The sequence below is a fragment of the Oncorhynchus kisutch genome, unplaced genomic scaffold (assembly GCF_002021735.2).
Source record: "Oncorhynchus kisutch isolate 150728-3 unplaced genomic scaffold, Okis_V2 scaffold705, whole genome shotgun sequence".
Lineage (NCBI taxonomy): Eukaryota > Metazoa > Chordata > Actinopteri > Salmoniformes > Salmonidae > Oncorhynchus > Oncorhynchus kisutch.
In genome coordinates, this window is record NW_022262650.1 from 7,441 (window position 1) to 31,487 (window position 24,047).

Below are 24,047 nucleotides of genomic sequence, written 5' to 3' on the forward strand. Positions count from 1 at the left end.
TCTGTGAGAGGAGAGGCCTATATGATATTGTCTGTGAGAGGAGAGGCCTAAATGATATTGTCTGTGAGAGGAGAGGCCTAAATGATATTGTCTGTGAGAGGAGAGGCCTAAATGATATTGTCTGTGAGAGGGAGTCCTATATGATATTGTCTGTGAGAGGAGAGGCCTAAATGATATTGTCTGTGAGAGGGGAGTCCTATATGATATTGTCTGTGAGAGCCTATATGATATTGTCTGTGAGAGGAGAGACCTACATGATATTGTCTGTATGAGCAGTGTTAAGGGTTGTAAAAGTTCGGTCACCTTTCCATAATGTCCAGATTTTCCAGAAATCCTGTGTGGGAAGAATCCCGGAATCAGATGAGAATAAGCAGGAAATCTGGGAATCTTCTAGCCGGATTTGTGAAAAACCTGGGAATTTTGGGAAAGTCACTGTAGTTATGCAAAACCCTAACCAGTAATAATGTAGTTCAATACCGAAGTTAGTAAATACGAGGCTCTGAAACTTTGCATAGAAAAACTATTACAGATATGTTGCATGATTCTTGACAAACATTTTGAGATAATTATTTGAGTATAACGTGCTGGAAGAAATAGAGTAAAGATCTATAACAGAGATGATCTATAACAGAGAGGATCTATAACAGAGAGGATCTATAACAGAGAGGATCTATAACAGGAAGGATCTATAACAGAGAGGATCTATAACAGAGAGGATCTATAACAGAGAGGATCTATAACAGATAGGATCTATAAGAGGATACATATGTTGTTCTGTTCATAGCTGAGCGTAGAGAGAGAAGGAAAGCAGGGGATGTGGTACGAGAGAGAGTGAGAGAGAGAGATGAGGGGATAGAGGGAGGTGGTAGAGGGATGGGGACAGCGAGAGGGAGGTGGTAGAGGGAAGGGGACAGGGGACAGAGGGAGGTAATAGAGGGAAGGGGACAGAGGGAGGGGTACAGGGGACAGGGGACAGAGGAGGTGGTAGAGGGAAGGGGACAGAGGGAGGGAGGTGGTAGAGGGAAGGGGACAGAGGGAGGGAGGTGGTAGAAGGAAGGGGACAGGGGTAGGTGGTAGAGGGAAGGGGACAGAGGGAAGGGGACAGGGGATAGAGGGAGGTGGTAGAGGGAAGGGGACAGAGGGAAGGGGACGGGGGACAGAGGGAGGTAATAGAGGGAAGGGGACAGAGGGAGGGGTACAGGGGGCAGGGGACAGAGGGAGGTGGTAGAGAGAAGGGGACAGAGGGAGGGAGGTGGTAGAGGGAAGGGGACAGAGGGAGGGAGGTGGTAGAAGGAAGGGGACAGGGGTAGGTGGTAGAGGGAAGGGGACAGAGGGAAGGGGACAGGGGACAGAGGGAGGTGGTAGAGGGAAGGGGACAGAGGGAAGGGGACGGGGGGAGGTGGTAGAGGGAAGGGGACAGAGGGAAGGGGACAGGGGACAGAGGGAGGTGGTAAAGGGAAGGGGACAGAGGGAAGGGGACGGGGGACAGAGGGAGGTAATAGAGGGAAGGGGACAGAGGGAGGGGTACAGGGGACAGGGGACAGAGGGAGGTGGTAGAGGGGAAGGGGACAGAGGGAGGGAGGTGGTAGAGGGAAGGGGACAGAGGGAGGGAGGTGGTAGAGGGAAGGGGACAGAGGGAGGGAGGTGGTAGAGGGAAGGGGACAGAGGGAGGGAGGTGGTAGAAGGAAGGGGACAGAGGGAGGGAGGTGGTAGAAGGAAGGGGACAGGGGGAGGTGGTAGAGGGAAGGGGACAGAGGGAGGGGTACAGGGGACAGAGGGAGGTGGTAGAGGGAAGGGGACAGAGGGAAGGGGACGGGGGACAGAGGAAGGTGGTAGAGGGAAGGGGACAGAGGGAAGGGGACAACGAATAGGGAGAAATAGCTCCTGTGACAGAGATACAAAGTGATGGAAAGGGAGATAGGGAAGAAAGATGGCAATAAGAGAGGGACAAGTCTCCCCATAGATGACTGGTCCAAGCACAGGGCAGACTAAACAGTTAATGTATTTTTATTTAATCCCTTCAGAAAGCGGTAGACATCATCCATGACATCACCATTCCATATGACATCATCCATGACATCACCATTCCATATGACATCATCCATGACATCACCATTCCATATGACATCATCCATGACATCACCATTCCATATGACATCATCCATGACATCACCATTCCATATGACATCATCCATGACATCACCATTCCATATGACATCATCCATGACATCACCATTCCATATGACATCATCCATGACGTAGTAAGGGTCCATATCCCACTGGCCAGACCGTCCCAAAAGGACACAATGTTATTCCCCGTACGGGTCACTACTGTTGAGCAGAGAGCAGCTGTCTTTAGGGGGTGAATAGAGTGTCCTAGATCTGTGTGTCTGAATGTGTCACAAGCTTCCCTGAGTCTCCAAACATCAGTGATCCTCCAAGCCTGTCACAAACTGTACATGTCCAAGCCTTGTCATGTACAATAGATATCCAAGCCTTGTCACAAACAGTACATGTCCAAGCCTTGTCACAAACAGTACATGTCCCAGCCTTGTCACAAACAGTAGATATCCAAGCCTTGTCAAACAGTACATGTCCAAGCCTTGTCAAACAGTACATGTCCAAGCCTTGTCAAACAGTACATGTCCCAGCCTTGTCACAAACAGTAGATATCCAAGCCTTGTCACAAACAGTAGATATCCAAGCCTTGTCATGTACAGTAGATATCCAAGCCTTGTCATGTACAGTAGATATCCAAGCCTTGTCACAAACAGTACATGTCCAAGCCTTGTCATGTACAGTAGATATCCAAGCCTTGTCATGTACAGTAGATATCCAAGCCTTGTCATGTACAGTAGATATCCAAGCCTTGTCACAAACAGTGCATGTCCAAGCCTTGTCACAAACAGTAGATATCCAAGCCTTGTCACAAACAGTAGATATCCAAGCCTTGTCATGTACAGTAGATATCCAAGCCTTGTCATGTACAGTAGATATCCAAGCCTTGTCACAAACTGTAAATGTCCAAGCCTTGTCATGTACAGTAGATATCCAAGCCTTGTCATGTACAGTAGATATCCAAGCCTTGTCATGTACAGTAGATATCCAAGCCTTGTCACAAACAGTACATGTCCAAGCCTTGTCACAAACAGTAGAGATCCAAGCCTTGTCACAAACAGTACATGTCCAAGCCTTGTCATGTACAGTAGATATCCAAGCCTTGTCATGTACAGTAGATATCCAAGCCTTGTCATGTACAGTAGATATCCAAGCTTTGTCACAAACAGTACATGTCCAAGCCTTGTCACAAACAGTACATGTCCAAGCCTTGTCATGTACAGTAGATATCCAAGCCTTGTCATGTACAGTAGATATCCAAGCCTTGTCACAAACAGTACATGTCCCAGCCTTGTCACAAACAGTAGATATCCAAGCCTTGTCAAACAGTGCATGTCCAAGCCTTGTCACAAACAGTAGATATCCAAGCCTTGTCATGTACAGTAGATATCCAAGCCTTGTCATGTACAGTAGATATCCAAGCCTTGTCATGTACAGTAGATATCCAAGCCTTGTATAGGTTTACATCGCAATCCCAATGCAAGGAAAGGAAGGAATTCTGTTTAAATGTCTTGATTCCAAAACTTTTTGGTCTTCACACTGAAATTGTCTGACACTGGACTCGCTTGGTGACAGAACCTTTTCCTGTTAATGTCCATTACAGTCCAACGAGGGATTATAACACCTCACAGAAATCTCACTCCGATTGTCGCTCTCGCTATCCAGCAGTGACGCATATCTCTGCTGTCTCTTCCACTATTCCATCTCTCTCCCATACCTAAGTCTCTCCTCCTCGCCACGCCCTTTAGACGACCCTGATGCAACCCCATCAGCACCTGACTCCTGATGGAGGAAACTCTCCCCCTCCTCCTCTTCCTCCTCCACCTCTTCCCTCTCTTTCCCTCTGCCTTTATTGGCCTCTTCCTCCTTCACTCCATCCTCCTCCTCTTCCTCCTTCTCTCTATCCTCCAACAGTCCCTTGCCCTCCTCACCCCCTGCCTCCTCCTTCCGTCCCTCCCCGTCCGATTCCCCTGCCTCCCCCTTCCGTCCCTCCCCGTCCGATTCCCCTGTCTCCCCCATCTCCTCGGACACAGAGTATATATTCCCAACCCCAGTAGCTCCACCCCTTTGGCGTTTCCGGAACAACCCAAAATCAGTGATGTCCCTGGGGAAGTCTTTCCTCTGACCCAGCTTGTCTCTGGAGCTTGCAGAGGAACCACCATCGGCGGGCAGGGGGCCAGGCCGTTAGCCAGCCTCAGCCCGTTGAAGGCAAGTGCGTCTGGGAGCCGAGGAGAGGAGGCTGTGGCGCCGCCCTGCTGGATGATGGAGGCGGTTACGGTGAACAGTGTCTTCTTGTTGTTCTTCAGCTGGCCAATGGATGTGGGGGGGGTGGTGGGGACCTTAAGGGACCGGTCGGCATAGGCTAGGGAGGGACTGCCCTCCACCAACCCCAGACCCCCCCGAACCCCCCCCAACAACACCCCCCGGACCTCCCAGACCAGGTTTACCTGTCTTCATCATCCCCATCACCTCGTAACGGAAACTAGAGATGTCCTGTTTCAGCTCCTAGAACAAAGGGACAGGGAGAAAAGAGAGGTATTATATGAGAGAAAGACAGGAAAAACAACAGCGAAATGAACAGAATGGTTATTTGACTGTAAAGTGACTTGAGCCTAAGCTCAAGGTGTTCTCATTCAGTTCCCATACAAGCAGAGAGAAGAGACCGTCTCCAGGTCAAACCCAGTCCTCACCTTAAAGTTCTCCTCAGTCAACCCCTCCTCTGTTTTAGCATCTCTGATCATGGCTGCTACATATCGCTTCACCAGGTTCCTCAACACCTCCTGGAACACACAACAACAACAACAACAACAACATTAAACATGGAGGCGGCAGATAGCCTAGTGGTTAGACTGTGGAGGCGGCAGGTAGCCTAGTGGTTAGACTGTAGAGGCGGCAGGTAGCCTAGTGGTTAGACTGTAGAGGCGGCAGGTAGCCTAGTGGTTAGACTGTAGAGGCGGCAGGTAGCCTAGTGGTTAGACTGTAGAGGCGGCAGGTAGCCTAGTGGTTAGACTGTAGAGGCGGCAGGTAGCCTAGTGGTTAGACTGTAGAGGAGGCAGGTAGCCTAGTGGTTAGACTGTAGAGGCGGCAGGTAGCCTAGTGGTTAGACTGTAGAGGAGGCAGGTAGCCTAGTGGTTAGACTGTAGAGGCGGCAGGTAGCCTAGTGGTTAGACTGTAGAGGTGGCAGGTAGCCTAGTGGTTAGACTGTAGAGGTGGCCTAGTGGTTAGACTGTAGAGGTGGCCTAGTGGTTAGATTGTAGAGGTGGCAGGTAGCCTAGTGGTTAGACTGTAGAGGTGGCCTAGTGGTTAGACTGTAGAGTTGGCAGGTAGCCTAGTGGTTAGACTGTAGAGGTGGCCTAGTGGTTAGACTGTAGAGGTGGCAGGTAGCCTAGTGGTTAGACTGTAGAGGTGGCCTAGTGGCTAGATTGTAGAGGTGGCAGGTAGCCTAGTGGTTAGACTGTAGAGGTGGCAGGTAGCTTAGTGTTTAGAGTGTTGGACTTGTAACCGAAAGGTTGCTGGATCAAATCCCCGAGCTGACGAGGGTAACAATATGTTGTTCTTCCCCTGAACAAGGTAGTTAACCCACTGTTAATAAGCCATCATTGATAATAGTTTTTTCTTAACTGACTTGCCTAGTTAAAATAACAATAGATGGATGGAGAAGTAACAAATCAAATTATATTTGTCATACAACAGGTGGGCCTTACCGTAAAAATGCTTACTTTACTAGCCCTTAACCAACAATGCAGTTTTAAGAAAAATAAGAGTTAAGAAAATATTTACTAAATAATCTAAAGAACACAGGGGGACCGAGTCAGTGTGCGGGAGTATGGGTTAGTCAGTGTGCGGGAGTATGGGTTTAGTCTGGGTGCGGGAGTATGGGTTAGTCTGGGTGCGGGAGTAATGGGTTAGATCTGGGTGCGGGAGTATGGGTTAGTCTGGGTGCGGGAGTATGGGTTAGTCAGTGTGCGGGAGTATGGGTTAGTCAGTGTGCGGGAGTATGGGTTAGTCAGTGTGCGGGAGTATGGTTAGTCTGGTTGCGGGAGTATGGTTAGTCAGTGTGCGGGAGTATGGGTTAGTCTGGGTGCGGGAGTATGGGGTTAGTCTGGGTGCGGGAAGTATGGGTTAGTCAGTGTGCGGGAGTATGGGTTAGTCAGTGTGCGGGAGTATGGGTTAGTCTGGGTGCGGGAGTATGGGTTAGTCAGTGTGCGGGAGTATGGGTTTAGTCTGGGTGCGGGAGTATGGGTTAGTCTGGGTGCGGGAGTAGGGTTAGTCTGGGTGCGGGAGTTGTTAGTCCTGGGTTGCGGGAGTATGGGTTAGTCTGGGTGCGGGAGTATGGGTTAGTCTGTGTGCGGGAGTATGGGTTAGTCTGGGTGCGGGAGTATGGTTAGTCTGGGTGCGGGAGTATGGGTTAGTCTGGGTGCGGGAGTATGGGTTAGTCCTGGTGCGGGAGTTTGTTAGTCCGGGTGCGGAGTATGGGTTAGTCTGGGTGCGGGAGTATGGGTTAGTCTGGGTGCGGGAGTATGGGTTAGTCTGGGTGCGGGAGTATGGGTTAGTCTGGGTGCGGGAGTATGGGTTAGTCAAGTGTGCGGGAGTATGGGTTAGTCAGTGTGCGGGAGTATGGGTTAGTCAGTGTGCGGGAGTATGGGTTAGTCAGTGTGGCGGGAGTTAGTCCTGGGTAATATGTAGATGAAGGTGGGGGTACAGGCTAGTCAGTGTGCGGGAGTATGGGTTAGTCTGGGTGCGGGAGTATGGTTAGTCAGTGTGCGGGAGTATGGGTTAGTCTGGGTGCGGGAGTATGGGTTAGTCTGGGTAATATGTAGATGAAGGTAGGAGTATGGGTTAGTCTGGGTAATATGTAGATGAAGGTAGGGGGACCGAGTCAGTGTGCGGGAGTATGGGTTAGTCTGGGTAATATGTAGATGTAGGTAGGGGGACCGAGTCAGTGTGCGGGAGTATGGGTTAGTCTGGGTAATATGTAGATGAAGGTAGGGGGACCGAGTCAGTGTGCGGGAGTATGGGTTAGTCTGGGTAATATGTAGATGAAGGTAGGGGTACCGAGTCTGGGTGCGGGAGTATGGGTTAGTCTGGGTGCGGGAGTATGGGTTAGTCTGGGTGCGGGAGTATGGGTTAGTCTGGGTGCGGGAGTATGGGTTAGTCTGGGTGCGGGAGTATGGGTTAGTCTGGGTGCGGGAGTATGGGTTTAGTCTGGGTAATATGTAGATGAAGGTAGGAGTATGGGTTAGTCTGGGTAATATGTAGATGAAGGTAGGGGGACCGAGTCAGTGTGCGGGAGTATGGGTTAGTCTGGGTAATATGTAGATGAAGGTAGGGGTACCGAGTCTGGGTGCGGGAGTATGGGTTAGTCTGGGTGCGGGAGTATGGGTTAGTCTGGGTGCGGGAGTATGGGTTAGTCTGGGTGCGGGAGTATGGGTTAGTCAGTGTGCGGGAGTATGGGTTAGTCTGGGTAATATGTAGATGAAGGTGGGGGTACAGTGACTATGGGGGTACAGGTTAGTCTGGGTAATATGTAGATGAAGGTGGGGGTACAGGCTAGTCTGGGTAATATGTAGATGTAGGTAGGGGTACAGTGACTATGGGAGTATGGGTTAGTCTGGGTAATATGTAGATGAAGGTGGGGGTACAGGTTAGTCCTGGGTAATATGTAGATGAAGGTGGGGGTACAGGTTAGTCTGGCTAATATGTAGATGTAGGTGGGGGTACAGGCTAGTCTGGCTAATATGTAGATGTAGGTAGGGGTACAGGTTAGTCTGGGTAATATGTAGATGAAGGTGGGGGTACAGGCTAGTCTGGCTAATATGTAGATGTAGGTAGGGGTACAGGCTAGTCTGGCTAATATGTAGATGTAGGTAGGGGTACAGGTTAGTCTGGGTAATATGTAGATGAAGGTGGGGGTACAGTGACTATGGGGTACAGGTTAGTCTGGGTAATATGTAGATGAAGGTGGGGGTACAGGCTAGTCTGGCTAATATGTAGATGTAGGTAGGGTACAGGTTAGTCTGGGTAATATGTAGATGTAGGTAGGGGTACAGGTTAGTCTGGGTAATATGTAGATGAAGGTGGGGGTACAGTGACTATGGGGTACAGGTTAGTCTGGGTAATATGTAGATGAAGGTGGGGGTACAGGCTAGTCTGGCTAATATGTAGATGTAGGTAGGGGTACAGGTTAGTCTGGGTAATATGTAGATGTAGGTAGGGGTACAGGTTAGTCTGGCTAATATGTAGATGAAGGTGGGGGTACAGGCTAGTCTGGCTAATATGTAGATGTAGGTAGGGGTACAGGCTAGTCTGGCTAATATGTAGATGTAGGTAGGGGTACAGTGACTATGGGGTACAGGTTAGTCTGGGTAATATGTAGATGTAGGTAGGGGTACAGTGACTATGGGGTACAGGTTAGTCTGGGTAATATGTAGATGTAGGTAGGGGTACAGTGACTATGGGGGTACAGGTTAGTCTGGGTAATATGTAGATGTAGGTAGGGGTACAGTGACTCTGCGTAGATAAGAAACAGCAAGTAGCAGGAGTGTAAAAAAAGTTTGTGGTGGGGGTCAATGTAAATAGTCTGAAAAGCCATTTCATTAGCTGTTCAGCCGTCTTATGGCATGGGGATAGAAGCTGTTAAGAATCCTTTTCGACCTCGATTTGGCACAGAAAACCCAGCCAACTGGATATTATCAGTTTTGTCGTTCAGCCACGACTCAGTGAAACATAAGATTTGACAGTTTCTAATGTCCCGTTGGTATGGGATAGTCTTGAATGGAGCTCATCCATTTTATTCTCCAATGATTGCACGTTGGCCAATAGGACAGATGGTAGAGGTGGGTTACCCACTCGCCGACGAATTCTCACAAGGCACCCGGACCTGGGTCCCCTGTATCGGCGTCTTCTCTTCAGGTGAATGACGGGGATTTGGGCCTTGTCCAGTATCAGCAGTCTATCCTTCGCATCAGACTCATTAAAGAAACTATCTTTGTCGAGTTCGAGGTGAGTAATCGCTGTTCCGATATCCAGATACTCTTTTCTGTCAAAAGAGACGGTGGCAGAAACATTACGTGCAAAATAAGAGACAAACAATGAGAAAAAACTAACAAAATAGCACAATTGGTTAGTAGCCCGTAAAACTGCAGCCTTCCCATCCGGCGCCATTTTATAATAACATCAACCGATAGACAACACTGTCCATAGACAACACTGTTCACAGACAACACTGTCCATAGACAACACTGTTCACAGACAACACTATTCACAGACAACACTGTTCACAGACAACACTGTCCATAGATAACTGATAGACAACACTGTTCACAGACAACACTGTCCATAGACAACACTGTTCACAGACAACACTGTTCATAGACAACACTGTTCATAGACAACACTGTCCACAGACAACACTGTTCACAGACAACACTGTTCATAGACAACACTGTTCACAGACAACACTGTTCACAGACAACTCTGTCCATTGACAACACTGTCCATAGACAACACTGTTCACAGACAACACTGTTCACAGACAACACTGTCCATTGACAACACTGTTCACAGACAACACTGTCCATAGACAACTGATTGACAACACTGTCCATAGACAACCGATAGACAACACTGTCCATAGACAACTGATTGACAACACTGTCCATAGACAACCGATAGACAACACTGTCCATAGTGTGGAGTGTAATAGAGATTGCGTCATCTGTGTATCTGTTTGGGGCGGTATGTGAATTGGTGTGGGTCCAGGGTGTCTGGGATGATGGTGTTGATGTGAGCCATGACCAGCATTTCATGGCTACAGATATGAGTGCTACAGGGCGATTTAGACAGGTTACCTTGGCGTTCTTGAGTACAGGGACTATGGTGGTCTGCTTGAAACATGTAGGTATGCAGGGTAACCTAGTGGTTAGAGCGTTGGACTAGTAACCGAAAGGTTGCAGGTTCAAATCCCTGAGCTGACAAGGTACAAATCTGTCGTTCTGCCCCTGAACAGGCAGTTAACCCACTGTTCCTAGGCCGTCATTGAAAATAAGAATTTGTTCTTAACTGACTTGCCTAATAAAATAAAGCTAAAAAAAAAAAAAAATTACAGACTGCCAGCTGGTCAGGCTCTGATTCCAGATCCTGGTAATCCTTCTGGCCAGTGAATGTTACCTGTTTAACCCTTGACCTATAATGTCCTTGCTCCCGTGGAAATCTAATTAGCATAATACAAATATCCTTATCAAAATCCCTAGGTTTAAGCTAGAGATAGTTTGTTTTGCATGAGCTGCATCTCAAACGATCGATCAGCCGATATCGTTCCTTTTAAATAAAAAATAAAACTATCGGTTGTCCCATCTAGTGAATCTGTAATTGAATGCATTTCCATTGGCTAATAGCAGTAATGCCAACAATTCAATGTTATTGGATGGATTCGGAACATATTCCAGTCTGTGAAACAGACTGGCTGCCTCCCCGCCTGTCTCCCTGCCTCCCTGCCTGTCTCCCTGCCTGTCTCCCTGCCTCCCTGCCTGTCTCCCTGCCTCCCTGCCTGTCTCCCTGCCTCCCGCCTGTCTCCCTGTCTCCCTGCCTGTCTCCCTGCCTCCCCGCCTGTTTCCCTGCCTCCCCGCCTGTCTCCCTGTCTCCCTGCCTCCCTGCCTGTCTCCCTGCCTGTCTCCCTGTCTCCCTGCCTCCCTCCCTGTCTCCCTGCCTGTCTCCCTGCCTCCCCGCCTGTCTCCCTGCCTGTCTCCCTGCCTCCCTGCCTGTCTCCCTGCCTCCCCACCTGTCTCCCTGCCTGTCTCCCTGCCTCCCTGCCTGTCTCCCTGCCTGTCTCCCTGCCTCCCTGCCTCCCTGCCTGTCTCCCTGCCTGTCTCCCTGCCTGTCTCCCTGCCTCCCTGCCTCCCTGCCTGTCTCCCTGCCTCCCTGCCTCCCCGCCTGTCTCCCTGCCTGTCTCCCTGTCTCCCTGCCTCCCTGCCTGTCTCCCTGCCTCCCTGCCTGTCTCCCTGCCTCCCCGCCTGTCTCCCTGCCTCCCCGCCTGTCTCCCTGCCTCCCCGCCTGTCTCCCTGCCTCCCGCCCTGTCTCCCTGTCTCCTCATATTCCAGTCTGTGAAACAGTCCTGTAGCTTAGCAACCTCTTCATCGGACCACTTCCTGGTACTTCCTTTTTTGGAGTTTTTTGCTTGTAAGCAGGAAACAGGAAGATAGTGTTATGGTCAGATTTGCCAAATGGAGGGTGAGAGAGAGTATTGTATGAGTCTCTGTGTGTGGAGTAAAGGTGATACACAGTTTTTTTGCCTCTAGTTGCACAGGTTGTATGCTAGTAACAATGGTTTTAAACATCATTCCGTTTCCTTGCATTAAAATCACCGACCAATAGGAGCGTCACATCTGGATGTGCATTTTCTCCGTTTGCTTATAGCCTGATACATTTCATTAAGTGCGAACTTAGTGCCAGCATAAATTTTTTGGGGTCATAAATAGACACCTACAAAAAAATATAGATGAAAACTCTCTTGGTAAATAGTGTGGCCTTCAGCTTATCGTTAGGCATTCTAACTCAGTCGAGACTTTCCTTATTAACATTAGAAATCGCACACCAGCTGTTTTTAACAAATAGAGACCCCCCCTGCATTCACCCAACGCTACTGTACGGTAGATGATGCAGAGAAAAAACTATTACATGTATATTGTCCATGTCCTTGTTCAGCCACAACTCTGGGACGCTGAGGATATTACAGTTCTTAAACGTCCCGTTGATAGGATATTCTCCGGCGGAGCTCATCCAGTTTATTCTCCAGTGACTACACAGAGGGTAGAGACGGTTTATTTGCACTCTGACGTTATTTTTCATTAGCGAGCGGAGCTCATCCAGTTTATTCTCCAGTGACTGCCCGTCCATCTGCCCCTTTTGCAGCATCGCTTCCTTCCCCGTGTCCCGGGTTTTAGGGCCTCGTCCAGAGTAAGCAGAACATCCGAGGTTAATGATTGCCGTTCTGATGTCCAGAAAGCTGTTTTTCAGTTTGCGGGAAATTATGACGGTGAAATTATGTAAAGAAGAAAGTAATGATCAGCGTAAAAAAAAAAACACAGAAATGGGCAGAATTGGTCGGGAGCCTGTAAAACGTCCGCAATCCACTGTAGCTCCATCTTACGCACAGACAACCAGCTATTCAGTCAGACATAGGTGCTGTTCACACACTCATACAAACACACACTCATACAAGCACACACACACACAGACACACACACTCACGCATGCACGACTACGCACACGCGCACACACACAGACATAGCTAACGTATCACCATTCAGTCAGTCGTAAGTGTTGCTACACACAGAGTTCACTTGATCATTGAGCCAGCTCAGCGTTAGGTCTATTGACAGGCTGAGAATGCTTCCCCGTGTATGTGTGTGTGTGTGTGTGTGTGAACAACTATGTCCCCTTTCATGAGGGATAGCAGGACGTCATATCAGCACAAAGAGCCAAGAGGAACAACGTATGAAAGCAAAGGTGTGTGTGTGTATGTGTGTGTGTGTATGAGTGTGTGGTGTGTGTGTGTGTTTGAATGTGTATGTGTGTGTGTGTGTGCTTGTATGAGTGTGTGGGTGTGTTTGTATGAGTGTGTGTATGAGTGTGTGTATGAGTGTGTGTATGAGTGTGCATGTGTGTGTGTGTAAGAGACATCACCTGGTACTGGCGGTTTCTCCTCAGGTTTCTCTGCTGCTCTCGTCTATAAAAGAGGAGAGGGAGAGAGAGAGAGAGAGAGAGAGAGAGAGAGAGAGAGAGAGAGAGAGAGAGAGAGAGAGAAACAGAGAGAGAGAGAGAGAGAGATAAACAGAGAGATAAACAGAGAGAGAGAAACAGAGAGAGAGAGAGAGAGACAGAGACAGAGAGAGACAGAGAGAGAGAGAGAGAGAGAGAGAGAGAGAGAGAGAGAGAGAGAGAGAGAGAGAGAGAGAGAGAGAGAGAGACGACAGAGACAGAGAGAGACAGAGAGAGAGACAGAGAGAGAGAGAGAGAGAGAGAGAGAGAGAGAGAGAGAGAGAGAGACGAGAGAGGGAGAGAGAGAGAGAGAGATAAACAGAGAGATAAACAGAGAGAGAGAAACAGAGAAACAGAGAGAGAGAGAGGGAGATAAACAGAGAGCAAGAGAGAAAGAGAGATAAACAGAGAGATAAACAGAGAGAGAGAGAGAGATAAACAGAGAGAGAGACAGAGAGAGAGAGAGGCAGATAGATATGATTCATTATCTGGCTCTCAGCATGTAGAGAAGAAATGTTGTGAAGAGTAACATAATGGTCACCAGCTGTGTGTTTGTAGAAGTGTCTGAATTATGACAGCAAGTCAATGAGGACCGAACAGTGTCGTGCTGTTCGCACTGTCATTACATTCGATCGTGTGTGTCCATGCATGTGTGTGTCCCTCCCTCATGTATGTACGGTATGGATGGATGGATGGGTCACCACCAAGACAATTATAGTTTTGTGTTTTTCTATTAGTTTGTATTTCTATTAGTTTTAAGAAGAAAAAAATACAATAAAATGTATGTTTATAAATACGTTTTCAGATCCACTTGACTGGTTTTATTTAGCTCCATAAAACCATTTTTATTGCTTTTCAATATGATTTATTTTCAGTGTTAGGGATACAATGAAGACTACCTTTGTGAGGCAGTAATGCATAAGGTGATGGGTTGAAGCGCGAGGCTAAACTTCTCCCCTGTTTTGGTTCCGTAGCTACCAAGATGTAGTAGCGTGAAGCCTGTGCACATGCTCTGTGTGACTGTGTGAGAGAGGGCATAGAATTGCGGATCCTTTTTGTGAAGTCAGTGTCTATCGTTGGTCACCACCTTTCAAAGTGTGTTGCATTCTGGGGATAAAAATTGTCAGATGTGTGTCTACATGTCGACTGCATTAACAAAAATCATGTGATCAAATGTCATGACGTTTTGAGGTTGCTATTCACCAACTTCATACTGCAGCCATCTCTTGAACTGTGGGAGACTCAACCAATCACTAGGATGACCAAAGACATGACTGAAACAGGAACCAACTTGATGTGATTTTTGTTAACAGTGGATACGGCGCATTCGGGAAAGTATTCAGACCCATTGACTTTTTACACATTTTGTTATGTTACAGCCTCATTCTAAAATGGTTTAAATACTTCTATTTTTTGCACATCAATCTAAACACAATACCCCATAATGACATCACAATACCCCATAATGACATCACAGTACCCCATAATGACATCACAATACCCCATAATGACATCACAATACCCCATAATGACATCACAGTACCCCATAATGACATCACAATACCCTATAATGACATCACAGTACCCCATAATGACATCACAATACCCCATAATGACATCACAATATCCTATAATGACATCACAGTACCCTATAATGACATCACAATACCCCATAATGACATCACAATACCCTATAATGACATCACAGTACCCCATAATGACATCACAATACCCCATAATGACATCACAATACCCCATAATGACATCACAGTACCTCATAATGACATCACAATACCCCATAATGACATCACAATACCCTATAATGACATCACAGTACCCCATAATGACATCACAATACCCCATAATGACATCACAATACCCCATAATGACATCACAATACCCTATAATGGCATCACAGTACCCCATAATGACATCACAGTACCCCATAATGACATCACAGTACCCTATAATGACATCACAGTACCCCATAATGACATCACAGTACCCCATAATGACATCACAGTACCCCATAATGACATCACAGTACCCCATAATGACATCACAGTACCCCATAATGACATCACAGTACCCCATAATGACATCACAGTACCCCATAATGACATCACAGTACCCCATAATGACATCACAGTACCCCATAATGACATCACAGTACCCCATAATGACATCACAGTACCCCATAATGACATCACAGTACCCCATAATGACATCACAGTACCCCATAATGACATCACAATACCCCATAATGACATCACAGTACCCCATAATGACAAGCCAAAAACAGGTTTTGAGAACGTTTTTTCAAAATAAACTGAAATATCACATTTACATAAGTATTCAGACCCTATACTCAATACTTTGTTGAAGTGCATTTGGCAGCGATTACAGCCTTGAGTCTTCTTGAGTATGACGCTACAAACTTGACACACCTGTATTTGGGGAGTTTTTCCCATTCTTCTCCGCAGATCTTCTCAAGCTCTGTCAGGTTGGATGGGGAGTGTTGCTGCACAATCCTGTCTCGGAGCTCTACAAAAAATTCCTTCAACCTAATGGCTTGGTTTATCCTCTGACATGCAAGGTCAACTGTTGGACCTTAAAAAGACAGGTGTGTGCCTTTCCAAATCATGTCCAATCAATTGAATTTACCACAGGTGGACTCCAATCAAGATGTAGAAACATCTTAAAGGATGGAAACAGGATGGCCCTGAGCTCAATTTCGAGTTTCCATAGCAAAGGGTCTGAATACTTACGTAAATAAGGTATCATCATATGAGATCTGTAGCTCCGCCCACTTGTGATGTGGAGCAGAGCATGCTAGGCGATCTCTAACTGAGGAGAAGAAAAATAACTAGAGAAAGTATACAAGTCGTGATAAGATCCAATCATGTCCTGTGATTACTTTTAGTTAGCATTCTTTCTTTTTTAGCCAAGGCCAGTGTGCGTCCTTCAGTAATGTGCGTTCATATTTCTTACAATTCATGTGTTGTGGACGCACTCTTTGAGTATGCTAATTAGCAGTTTTTACCGCGAGCTAGCAACTGTAAACTTGCTAACCCTGTTGTTTCTGTCATCTCATTATTTTTGGGACACAAAGATAATAGTTTCAGTTATAAAAAATCGTTTTTCAAATGTGTTTCTTCATGATTTTTTTCAGTTTATTAATAAGTATTTCATTTTCTTGCAAATTCTTTTTTTTTTCATGATTAGTTTGGCTTTCAGTTTAATATAATAACCTTGTTCACTACTCTCCTCAGGGTGTCTGTCTCCTGTTTAAGGAGATGTTGCAGTATTTTGCACTAGCATTTCGCTACACTCAACATTAACATCTGCTACTCATGTGTGTGTGACCAATACAATTTGATTTGATTTTGAGGTACAGTAACTGGCAAAATAAAGGAAACACCAACTTAAAGAGTCTTTTAATAAAGCCTCCGGAACAGCTTCATTGCACCGTGGAATAGATTCTACAAGTGTCTGGAACTCTATTGGAGAGATGTGACACCATTCTAAGACAAGAAATTCGATCGCATGGTGTGATGGTGGTGGAAAAACGCTGTCTCAGATGCGGCTCCAGAATCTCCAATAAGTATGCAATTGGGTTGAGATCTGGTGAGTGAGACGGCAATGGTATATGGTTTACATTCCGTTTCAAACTCATCAAACCATTCAGTGACAAGTCGTGCCCTGTGGGATGGGGGAATTGTCATCCTGTGGAGCCATAGCCATGGTAGTTAGCAGGTCAGGTAACCTTGTGGTTAAGCGCATTGGGCCAGTAACTGACAAGTTGCTAGTTTGAATCCCACTAACGGTCACGGCATAAGCTCAAAAATTTAAAGGAAGAACCACTGTAGCTCACTATTTGAAATATTTATTTTATACAGTCATTATTGCTCTCCTTTATCAAGGGTGTGTGTGTGTGTACGTGTATGTGTGCGTGAGTATGTGTGTGTGTGTCACCTATTCACCCCCAGGGGGCCTGCCTCCTGACTGTGTGGGTATATCTGTTATCACTCACCCCCAGGGTGCCTGCCTCCTGACTGTGTGGGTATATCTGTTATCACTCACCCCCAGGGTGCCTGCCTCCTGACTGTGTGGGTATATCTGTTATCACTCACCCCCAGGGTGCCTGCCTCCTGACTGTGTGGGTATATCTGTTATCACTCACCCCCAGGGTGCCTGCCTCCTGACTGTGTGGGTATATCTGTTATCACTCACCCCCAGGGTGCCTGCCTCCTGACTGTGTGGGTATATTTGTTATCACTCACCCCCAGGGTGCCTGCCTCCTGACTGTGTGGGTATATCTGTTATCACTCACCCCCAGGGGGCCTGCCTCCTGACTGTGTAGGTATATCTGTTATCACTCACCCCCAGGGTGCCTGCCTCCTGACTGTGTGGGTATTTCTGTTATCACTCACCCCCAGGGTGCCGAAGGTGTCAGTTGGTTTGGAGTGGGGCATCTACAGACATGTCTCTTGGTCCAACACACCAGGTACCACACTGACTTGGGGCTGGGTACGATATTGAAGGGAGAAGGTAGAGTACCCCCCTCCTCAAAGTAACTCATCCACAGCTTGGTCCTTGCAAACTTCCACTCAATGTCTGCGTGGTCCTGCATAGGTTGAAACAAAGAGGAAATTCAGAAAGTCTTGGATGACAGTGGATCGTGATAAATATACTTTTATTATTGTTAAAAGTACAACCGACATGATTTTTGGTCTTAAGCCTAGCCTTCATCAGGGTTTTCACTCAGGAGAGAGAACACTGTAAAAATATATATGTGTTAATTCAACTTTAAAAAGTTTGTAACAATGCTGCTTTCACATTTTATTGAAGAATGTCAACACACTGTTTTGAAAAAATGTCATTTTTGGAGCTGAAACAACTGAAACATCTAAAATGCAAAATGATGTTTTACAACGAAGATTAACACACAGAATAAACTACAGACTGCATGAGCAAGAGATAAGGCTGACCATACATTGGAGGGTGATAAGTCAGAGAGGTGTGTGGAGAGAGGAGGTTGAACAACGGATGAAGAAAATGTTTAAAAGAAGAAGACTGCCTGAGACTGAGACAAGAGAGACTTCGAAATAGAATAGCACTTATTTCTCACCTTTATTGAAATAGATAACTCAGAGCATGTAGTCAGAGCATGTAGTCAGAGCATGTAATCAGAGCATGTAGTCAGAGCATGTAGTCAGAGCATGTAATCAGAGCATGTAGTCAGAGCATGTACTCAGAGCATGTAATCAGAGCATGTAGTCAGAGCATGTAGTCAGAGCATGTAATCAGAGCATGTAGTCAGAGCATGTAGTCAGAGCATGTAATCAGAGCATGTAGTCAGAGCATGTAGTCAGAGCATGTACTCAGAGCATGTAATCAGAGCATGTAGTCAGAGCATGTAGTCAGAGCATGTAATCAGAGCATGTAGTCAGAGCATGTAGTCAGAGCATGTAATCAGAGCATGTAGTCAGAGCATGTAATCAGAGCATGTAATCAGAGCATGTACTCAGAGCATGTAGTCAGAGCATGTAATCAGAGCATGTAATCAGAGCATGTACTCAGAGCATGTAGTCAGAGCATGTAGTCAGAGCATGTAATCAGAGCATGTAGTCAGAGCATGTAGTCAGAGCATGTAGTCAGAGCATGTAATCAGAGCATGTAGTCAGAGCATGTAGTCAGAGCATGTAATCAGAGCATGTATCAGAGCATGTACTCAGAGCATGTAGTCAGAGCATGTACTCAGAGCATGTAGTCAGAGCATGTAGTCAGAGCATGTAGTCAGAGCATGTAATCAGAGCATGTAGTCAGAGCATGTAGTCAGAGCATGTAATCAGAGCATGTACTCAGAGCATGTAATCAGAGCATGTAGTCAGAGCATGTAGTCAGAGCATGTAATCAGAGCATGTAGTCAGAGCATGTAATCAGAGCATGTAGTCAGAGCATGTAGTCAGAGCATGTAATCAGAGCATGTAGTCAGAGCATGTACTCAGAGCATGTAATCAGAGCATGTATCAGAGCATGTAGTCAGAGCATGTAATCAGAGCATGTAGTCAGAGCATGTAATCAGAGCATGTAATCAGAGCATGTAATCAGAGCATGTAATCAGAGCATGTAGTCAGAGCATGTAGTCAGAGCATGTAGTCAGAGCATGTAATCAGAGCATGTAGTCAGAGCATGTAATCAGAGCATGTAGTCAGAGCATGTAGTCAGAGCATGTAATCAGAGCATGTAACCAGAGCATGTAATCAGAGCATGTAATCAGAGCATGTAGTCAGAGCATGTAGTCAGAGCATGTAATCTGAGCATGTAGTCAGAGCATGTAATCAGAGCATGTAGTCAGAGCATGTAATCAGAGCATGTAATCAGAGCATGTAGTCAGAGCATGTAGTCGGAGCATGTAATCAGAGCATGTAATCAGAGCATGTAATCAGAGCATGTAATCAGAGAATGCACTCACAGCTATGTGATGGTAGGAGTTGTTTATCATCGTATACTAGTAGTATAGCAGTATTATAGTAGTATTATAGCAGCAGTATATCAGAAGTATAGTGGTAGTATAGTATGGCTGGGGGCAGTATTGAGTAGCTTGGATGAATAAGGTGCCCAGAGTAAACTGCCTGCCTACTCAGGATAAGTTGCTAATATATGCATATTATTAGTATATTTGGATATAAAACACTTTGAAGTTTCTAAAACTGTTTGAATGATGTCTGTGAGTATAACAGAACTCATTTGGCAGGCAAAAACATGAGAAAAAAATCCAACCAGGAAATGGGAAATCTGAGGTTTGGAGTTTTTCAAGTCATTGCCTATCGAATATACAGTGTCTATGGGATCATATTGCACTTCCTAAGGCTTCCACTAGATGTCACCAGTCTTTAGAACCTTGTTTGATGCTTCTACTGCGAAGGAGGGGGAATGAGAGCTGATTGAGTCAGGGGTCTGGCAGAGTGCCACGAGCTGATCACGCGTGCTCACGTGAGAGTTAGCTCTGTTCCATTGCATTTCTACAGACAAAGGAATTCTGCGGTTGAATTCTACGGCTAAGAACAAATCATTTTTACGTCCTACCCCGGCCAAACCCAGACGACGCTGGGCCAATTGTGCGCTGCCCTATGGGACTCCCAATCACGGACGGTTGTAATACAGACTGGAATCTAACCAGGGTCTGTAGTGACGCGTATATTGGCAGTATAGTGGTAGTATAGGGGTGGTATAGTATAGTAGCATAGTGGCAGTCCAGTGGTAGTATAGTGGCAGTATAGTGGTAGTATAGCGGTAGTATAGTGGCAGTATAGTGATAGTATAGTGGCAGTATAGTGGCAGTATAGTGGTAGCATAGTGGCAGCACATTGGCAGTATAGTGGTAGTATAGGAGTAGTATAGTGGTAGTATAGCAGTAGTATAGTGGTAGTACAGGTGTAGTATGGCAGTAGTATAGTGACAGTATAGTGGTAGTATAGCAGTAGTATAGTGGTAGTATAGCTGTGATATAGTGATAGTATAGCTGCAGTACAGGGGTAGTATAGCAGTAGTATAGTGGTAGTATAGTGGTAGTATAGTAGTAGTATAGTAGTAGTATAGCGGTAGTATATTGGTGATATGGTTGTAGCATAGTGGTAGTATAGCAGTAGTATAGTGGTAGTATAGCAGTAGTATAGTTGTAGTATGGTGGTAATATGGTTGTAGTATAGTGGTGGTATTGTGACAGTATAGTTGTGGTATAGTAGCAGTATGTCTATAGTATAGAGCTAATATAGCAGTAGTATAGGTGAAGTATAGTAGTAGTATAGCTGTGGTATATCAGTAGTATAGTTGTAGTATAGTTGTAGTATCGTAGTAGCATAGGTGTAGCATAGCAGCAGTATAGCTGTAGTATAGTAGCTGTATAGTGGTAGTATAGTAGTAATATAGCTGTAGTATAGTAGTAATACAGTAGTAGTATAGTAGTAATATAGTAGTAGTATAGTAGTAGTATCGCTGTAGTATAGTAGTAGCATAGCAGTAGCATAGCTGTAGCATAGCAGTAATATAGTAGTAGTATAGCTGTAGTATAGTAGTGGTATAGTAGCAGTATAGCTGTATTATAGTAGTAATATAGTAGTAGTATAGCTGTAGTATAGTAGTAGTATAGTAGTAGTATAGTGGTAATACAGTAGTAGTATAGCTGCAGTATAGTAGTAATATAGTAGTGGTATAGCTGTAGTATAGTAGTAGTATAGAAGTAGTATAGCTGTAGTATAGTGGCAATATAGTAGTGGTATAGCTGCAGTAAAGATGTAGTATAGTAGTAGTATAGTGGTAATACAGTAGTAGTATAGCTGTAGTATAGTAGTAATATAGTAGTGGTATAGCTGTAGTATAGTAGTAGTATAGGGGTAATACAGTAGTAGTATAGCTGTAGTATAGTAGTAATATAGTAGTGGTATAGCTGTAGTATAGTAGTGGTATAGTAGCAGTATAGCAGTAGTATAGTGGTAATATAGTAGTAGTATAGCTGTAGTATAGTGGTAATATAGAAGTAGTATAGCTGTAGTATAGTGGTAATATAGAAGTAGTATAGCTGTAGTATAGTAGTAGTATAGCTGTAGTATAGCTGTAGTATAGTAGTAATATAGTAGTAGTATAGTAGTAATATAGTAGTGGTATAGCTGTAGTATAGTAGTAATATAGTAGTGGTATAGCTGTAGTATAGTAGTAGTATAGAAGTAGTATAGCTGTAGTATAGTGGTAATACAGTAGTGGTATAGCTGTAGTAAAGATGTAGTATAGTAGTAGTATAGCTGTAGTATAGTAGTAGTATAGCTGTAGTATAGCTGTAGTATAGTAGTAATATAGTAGTAGTATAGTAGTAATATAGCCGTAGTATAGTAGTAATACAGTAGTAGTATAGTTGTGATATAGTGATAGTATAGCCGCAGTATAGGGGTAGTATAACGATAGTATAGTGGTAGTATAGCGGTAGTATAGCAGTAGTATAGTGGTGATATGGTTGTAGCATAGCGGTAGTATAGCAGTAGTATAGTGGTAGTATAGCAGTAGTATAGTTGTAGTATGGTGGTAATATGGTTGTAGTATAGTGGTGGTATTGTGACAGTATAGTTGTGGTATAGTAGCAGTATGTCTATAGTATAGAGGTAATATAGCAGTAGTATAGTTGAAGTATAGTCGTAGTATAGCTGTGGTATAGTTGTAGTATAGCTGTGGTATATCAGTAGTATAGTTGTAGTATAGTTGTAGTATCGTAGTAGCATAGGTGTAGCATAGCAGCAGTATAGCTGTAGTATAGTAGCAGTATAGTGGTAGTATAGTAGTAATATAGCTGTAGTATAGTAGTAATACAGTAGTAGAATAGTAGTAATATAGTAGTAGTATAGTAGTAGTATCGCTGTAGTATAGTAGTAGCATAGCAGTAGTATAGCTGTAGCATAGCAGTAATATAGTAGTAGTATAGCTGTAGTATAGTAGTGGTATAGTAGCAGTATAGCTGTATTATAGTAGTAATATAGTAGTAGTATAGCTGTAGTATAGTAGTGGTATAGTAGCAGTATAGCTGTAGTATAGTAGTAATACAGTAGTAATATAGTAGTAGTATAGCTGTATTATAGTAGTAATATAGTAGTAGTATAGTAGTAATATAGCTGTAGTATAGTAGTAATACAGTAGTAGTATAGTAGTAATATAGTAGTAGTATAGCTGTATTATAGTAGTAATATAGTAGTAGTATAGCTGTAGTATAGTAGTAGTATAGTAGCAGTATAGTAGTATAGTGGTAATACAGTAGTAGTATAGCTGTAGTATAGTAGTAGTATAGAAGTAGTATAGCTGTAGTATAGTGGTAATATAGTAGTGGTATAGCTGTAGTATAGTAGTAGTACAGTAGTAGTATAGTAGTGATATAGTGGTAGTATCGCTCTAGTATAGTAGTAATATAGTAGTAATATAGTGGTAGTATCGCTCTAGTATAGTAGTAGTATAGTAGTAGTATAGCTGTAGTATAGTAGTAATATAGTAGTAGTATAGCTGTAGTATAGTAGTAATATAGTAGTAATATAGTAGTAGTATAGCTGTAGTAGTATAGCTGTAGTAGTACTCACAGCGATGTGTTGATAGGAATTGTTCATCATGGCGATCAGCATGTTCAGTAGAACCACCAGGGAGATTATATTATAGGTTCCAAACATGGTGGCCCCTACAAACTCTGTAAACTGATGGTCCGCATCTACGTTAGTCACGTACAGACTGATCAGACCGAAGATAGACCAGAACAGAGATTGGAGAGTCTCAAACAACCTACAGGAAGGAGGGAGGGGAAGAGATGGAGGGGAGGAGAGAGATTATAAATTATATTTTGACAATTCTACCACACACACACACACACACAGTGCACACACACACAGTGCACACACACACACACAGTGCACACACACACACACACACACACACACACACACACACAGACATCATCCAACTCACGTGGAGAAAGCGTTGTTCTGCTCGACACAGCGGATGCCTTTACACTTGCCATTCTCGTCTGAGGCCTTTGTCTCGTAGTAGAAGTAGAGCTGGTTCAGACCGTTGGCGAACGCCAGCAACACCTAGGACCACGCACATTACATAGAGGAACAGGTAAAGGGGGGAGAACCGAGTCATTTTGCACAGCTGAAGGCATTCAACCGAAACGTGTCAGAGATGCGTGGGGGGGGGGGGCGTCATTTGGTGCCCAGGGGGCTGTTGCCAGAAAAGCTCAAGGGTAGAACTGCAGATATTTCCGCTTTGCCGGTTTGATCCGGCAAACTTTTCGGTTACTTGCCCTGAACCGCAAGACTACCTGCCGCCCCGGTTTCAGGATCCCTTCATGCAACGGACAAACACTAAACTAATTACAAAACTTAACATGAAACAATTTCATAGATTTTACTGAGTTACAGTTCATATGAGGATAATGAGTCAATTGAAATAACTTAATTATGCCCTAATCTCTGGATCAATCTAGAAAACGAATCAATCTAGAAAACGAATCAATCTAGAAAACGAATCAATCTAGAAAACGAATCAATCTAGAAAACGAATCAATCTAGAAAACGAATCAATCTAGAAAACGAATCAATCTAGAAAACGAATCAATCTAGAAAACGAATCAATCTAGA

The 24,047-nt window shown here is 44.8% G+C and overlaps 1 protein-coding gene across 1 annotated transcript; it reads right to left on the reverse strand.

Annotated features, from left to right (window-relative positions):
* Nucleotides 1-3,965: 3,965 nt before the first annotated feature.
* LOC116361472 (short transient receptor potential channel 4-like) lies at nt 3,966-23,495 on the reverse strand (the record flags this gene model as incomplete). Its single annotated transcript, XM_031815934.1, has 8 exons — nt 3,966-4,137; nt 4,245-4,424; nt 4,507-4,623; nt 4,809-4,898; nt 12,802-12,844; nt 17,310-17,503; nt 22,995-23,190; nt 23,374-23,495. Coding segments are annotated over 8 exons (1,114 nt in total), but the record flags the coding sequence as incomplete, so codon positions are not given.
* Nucleotides 23,496-24,047: the final 552 nt, after the last annotated feature.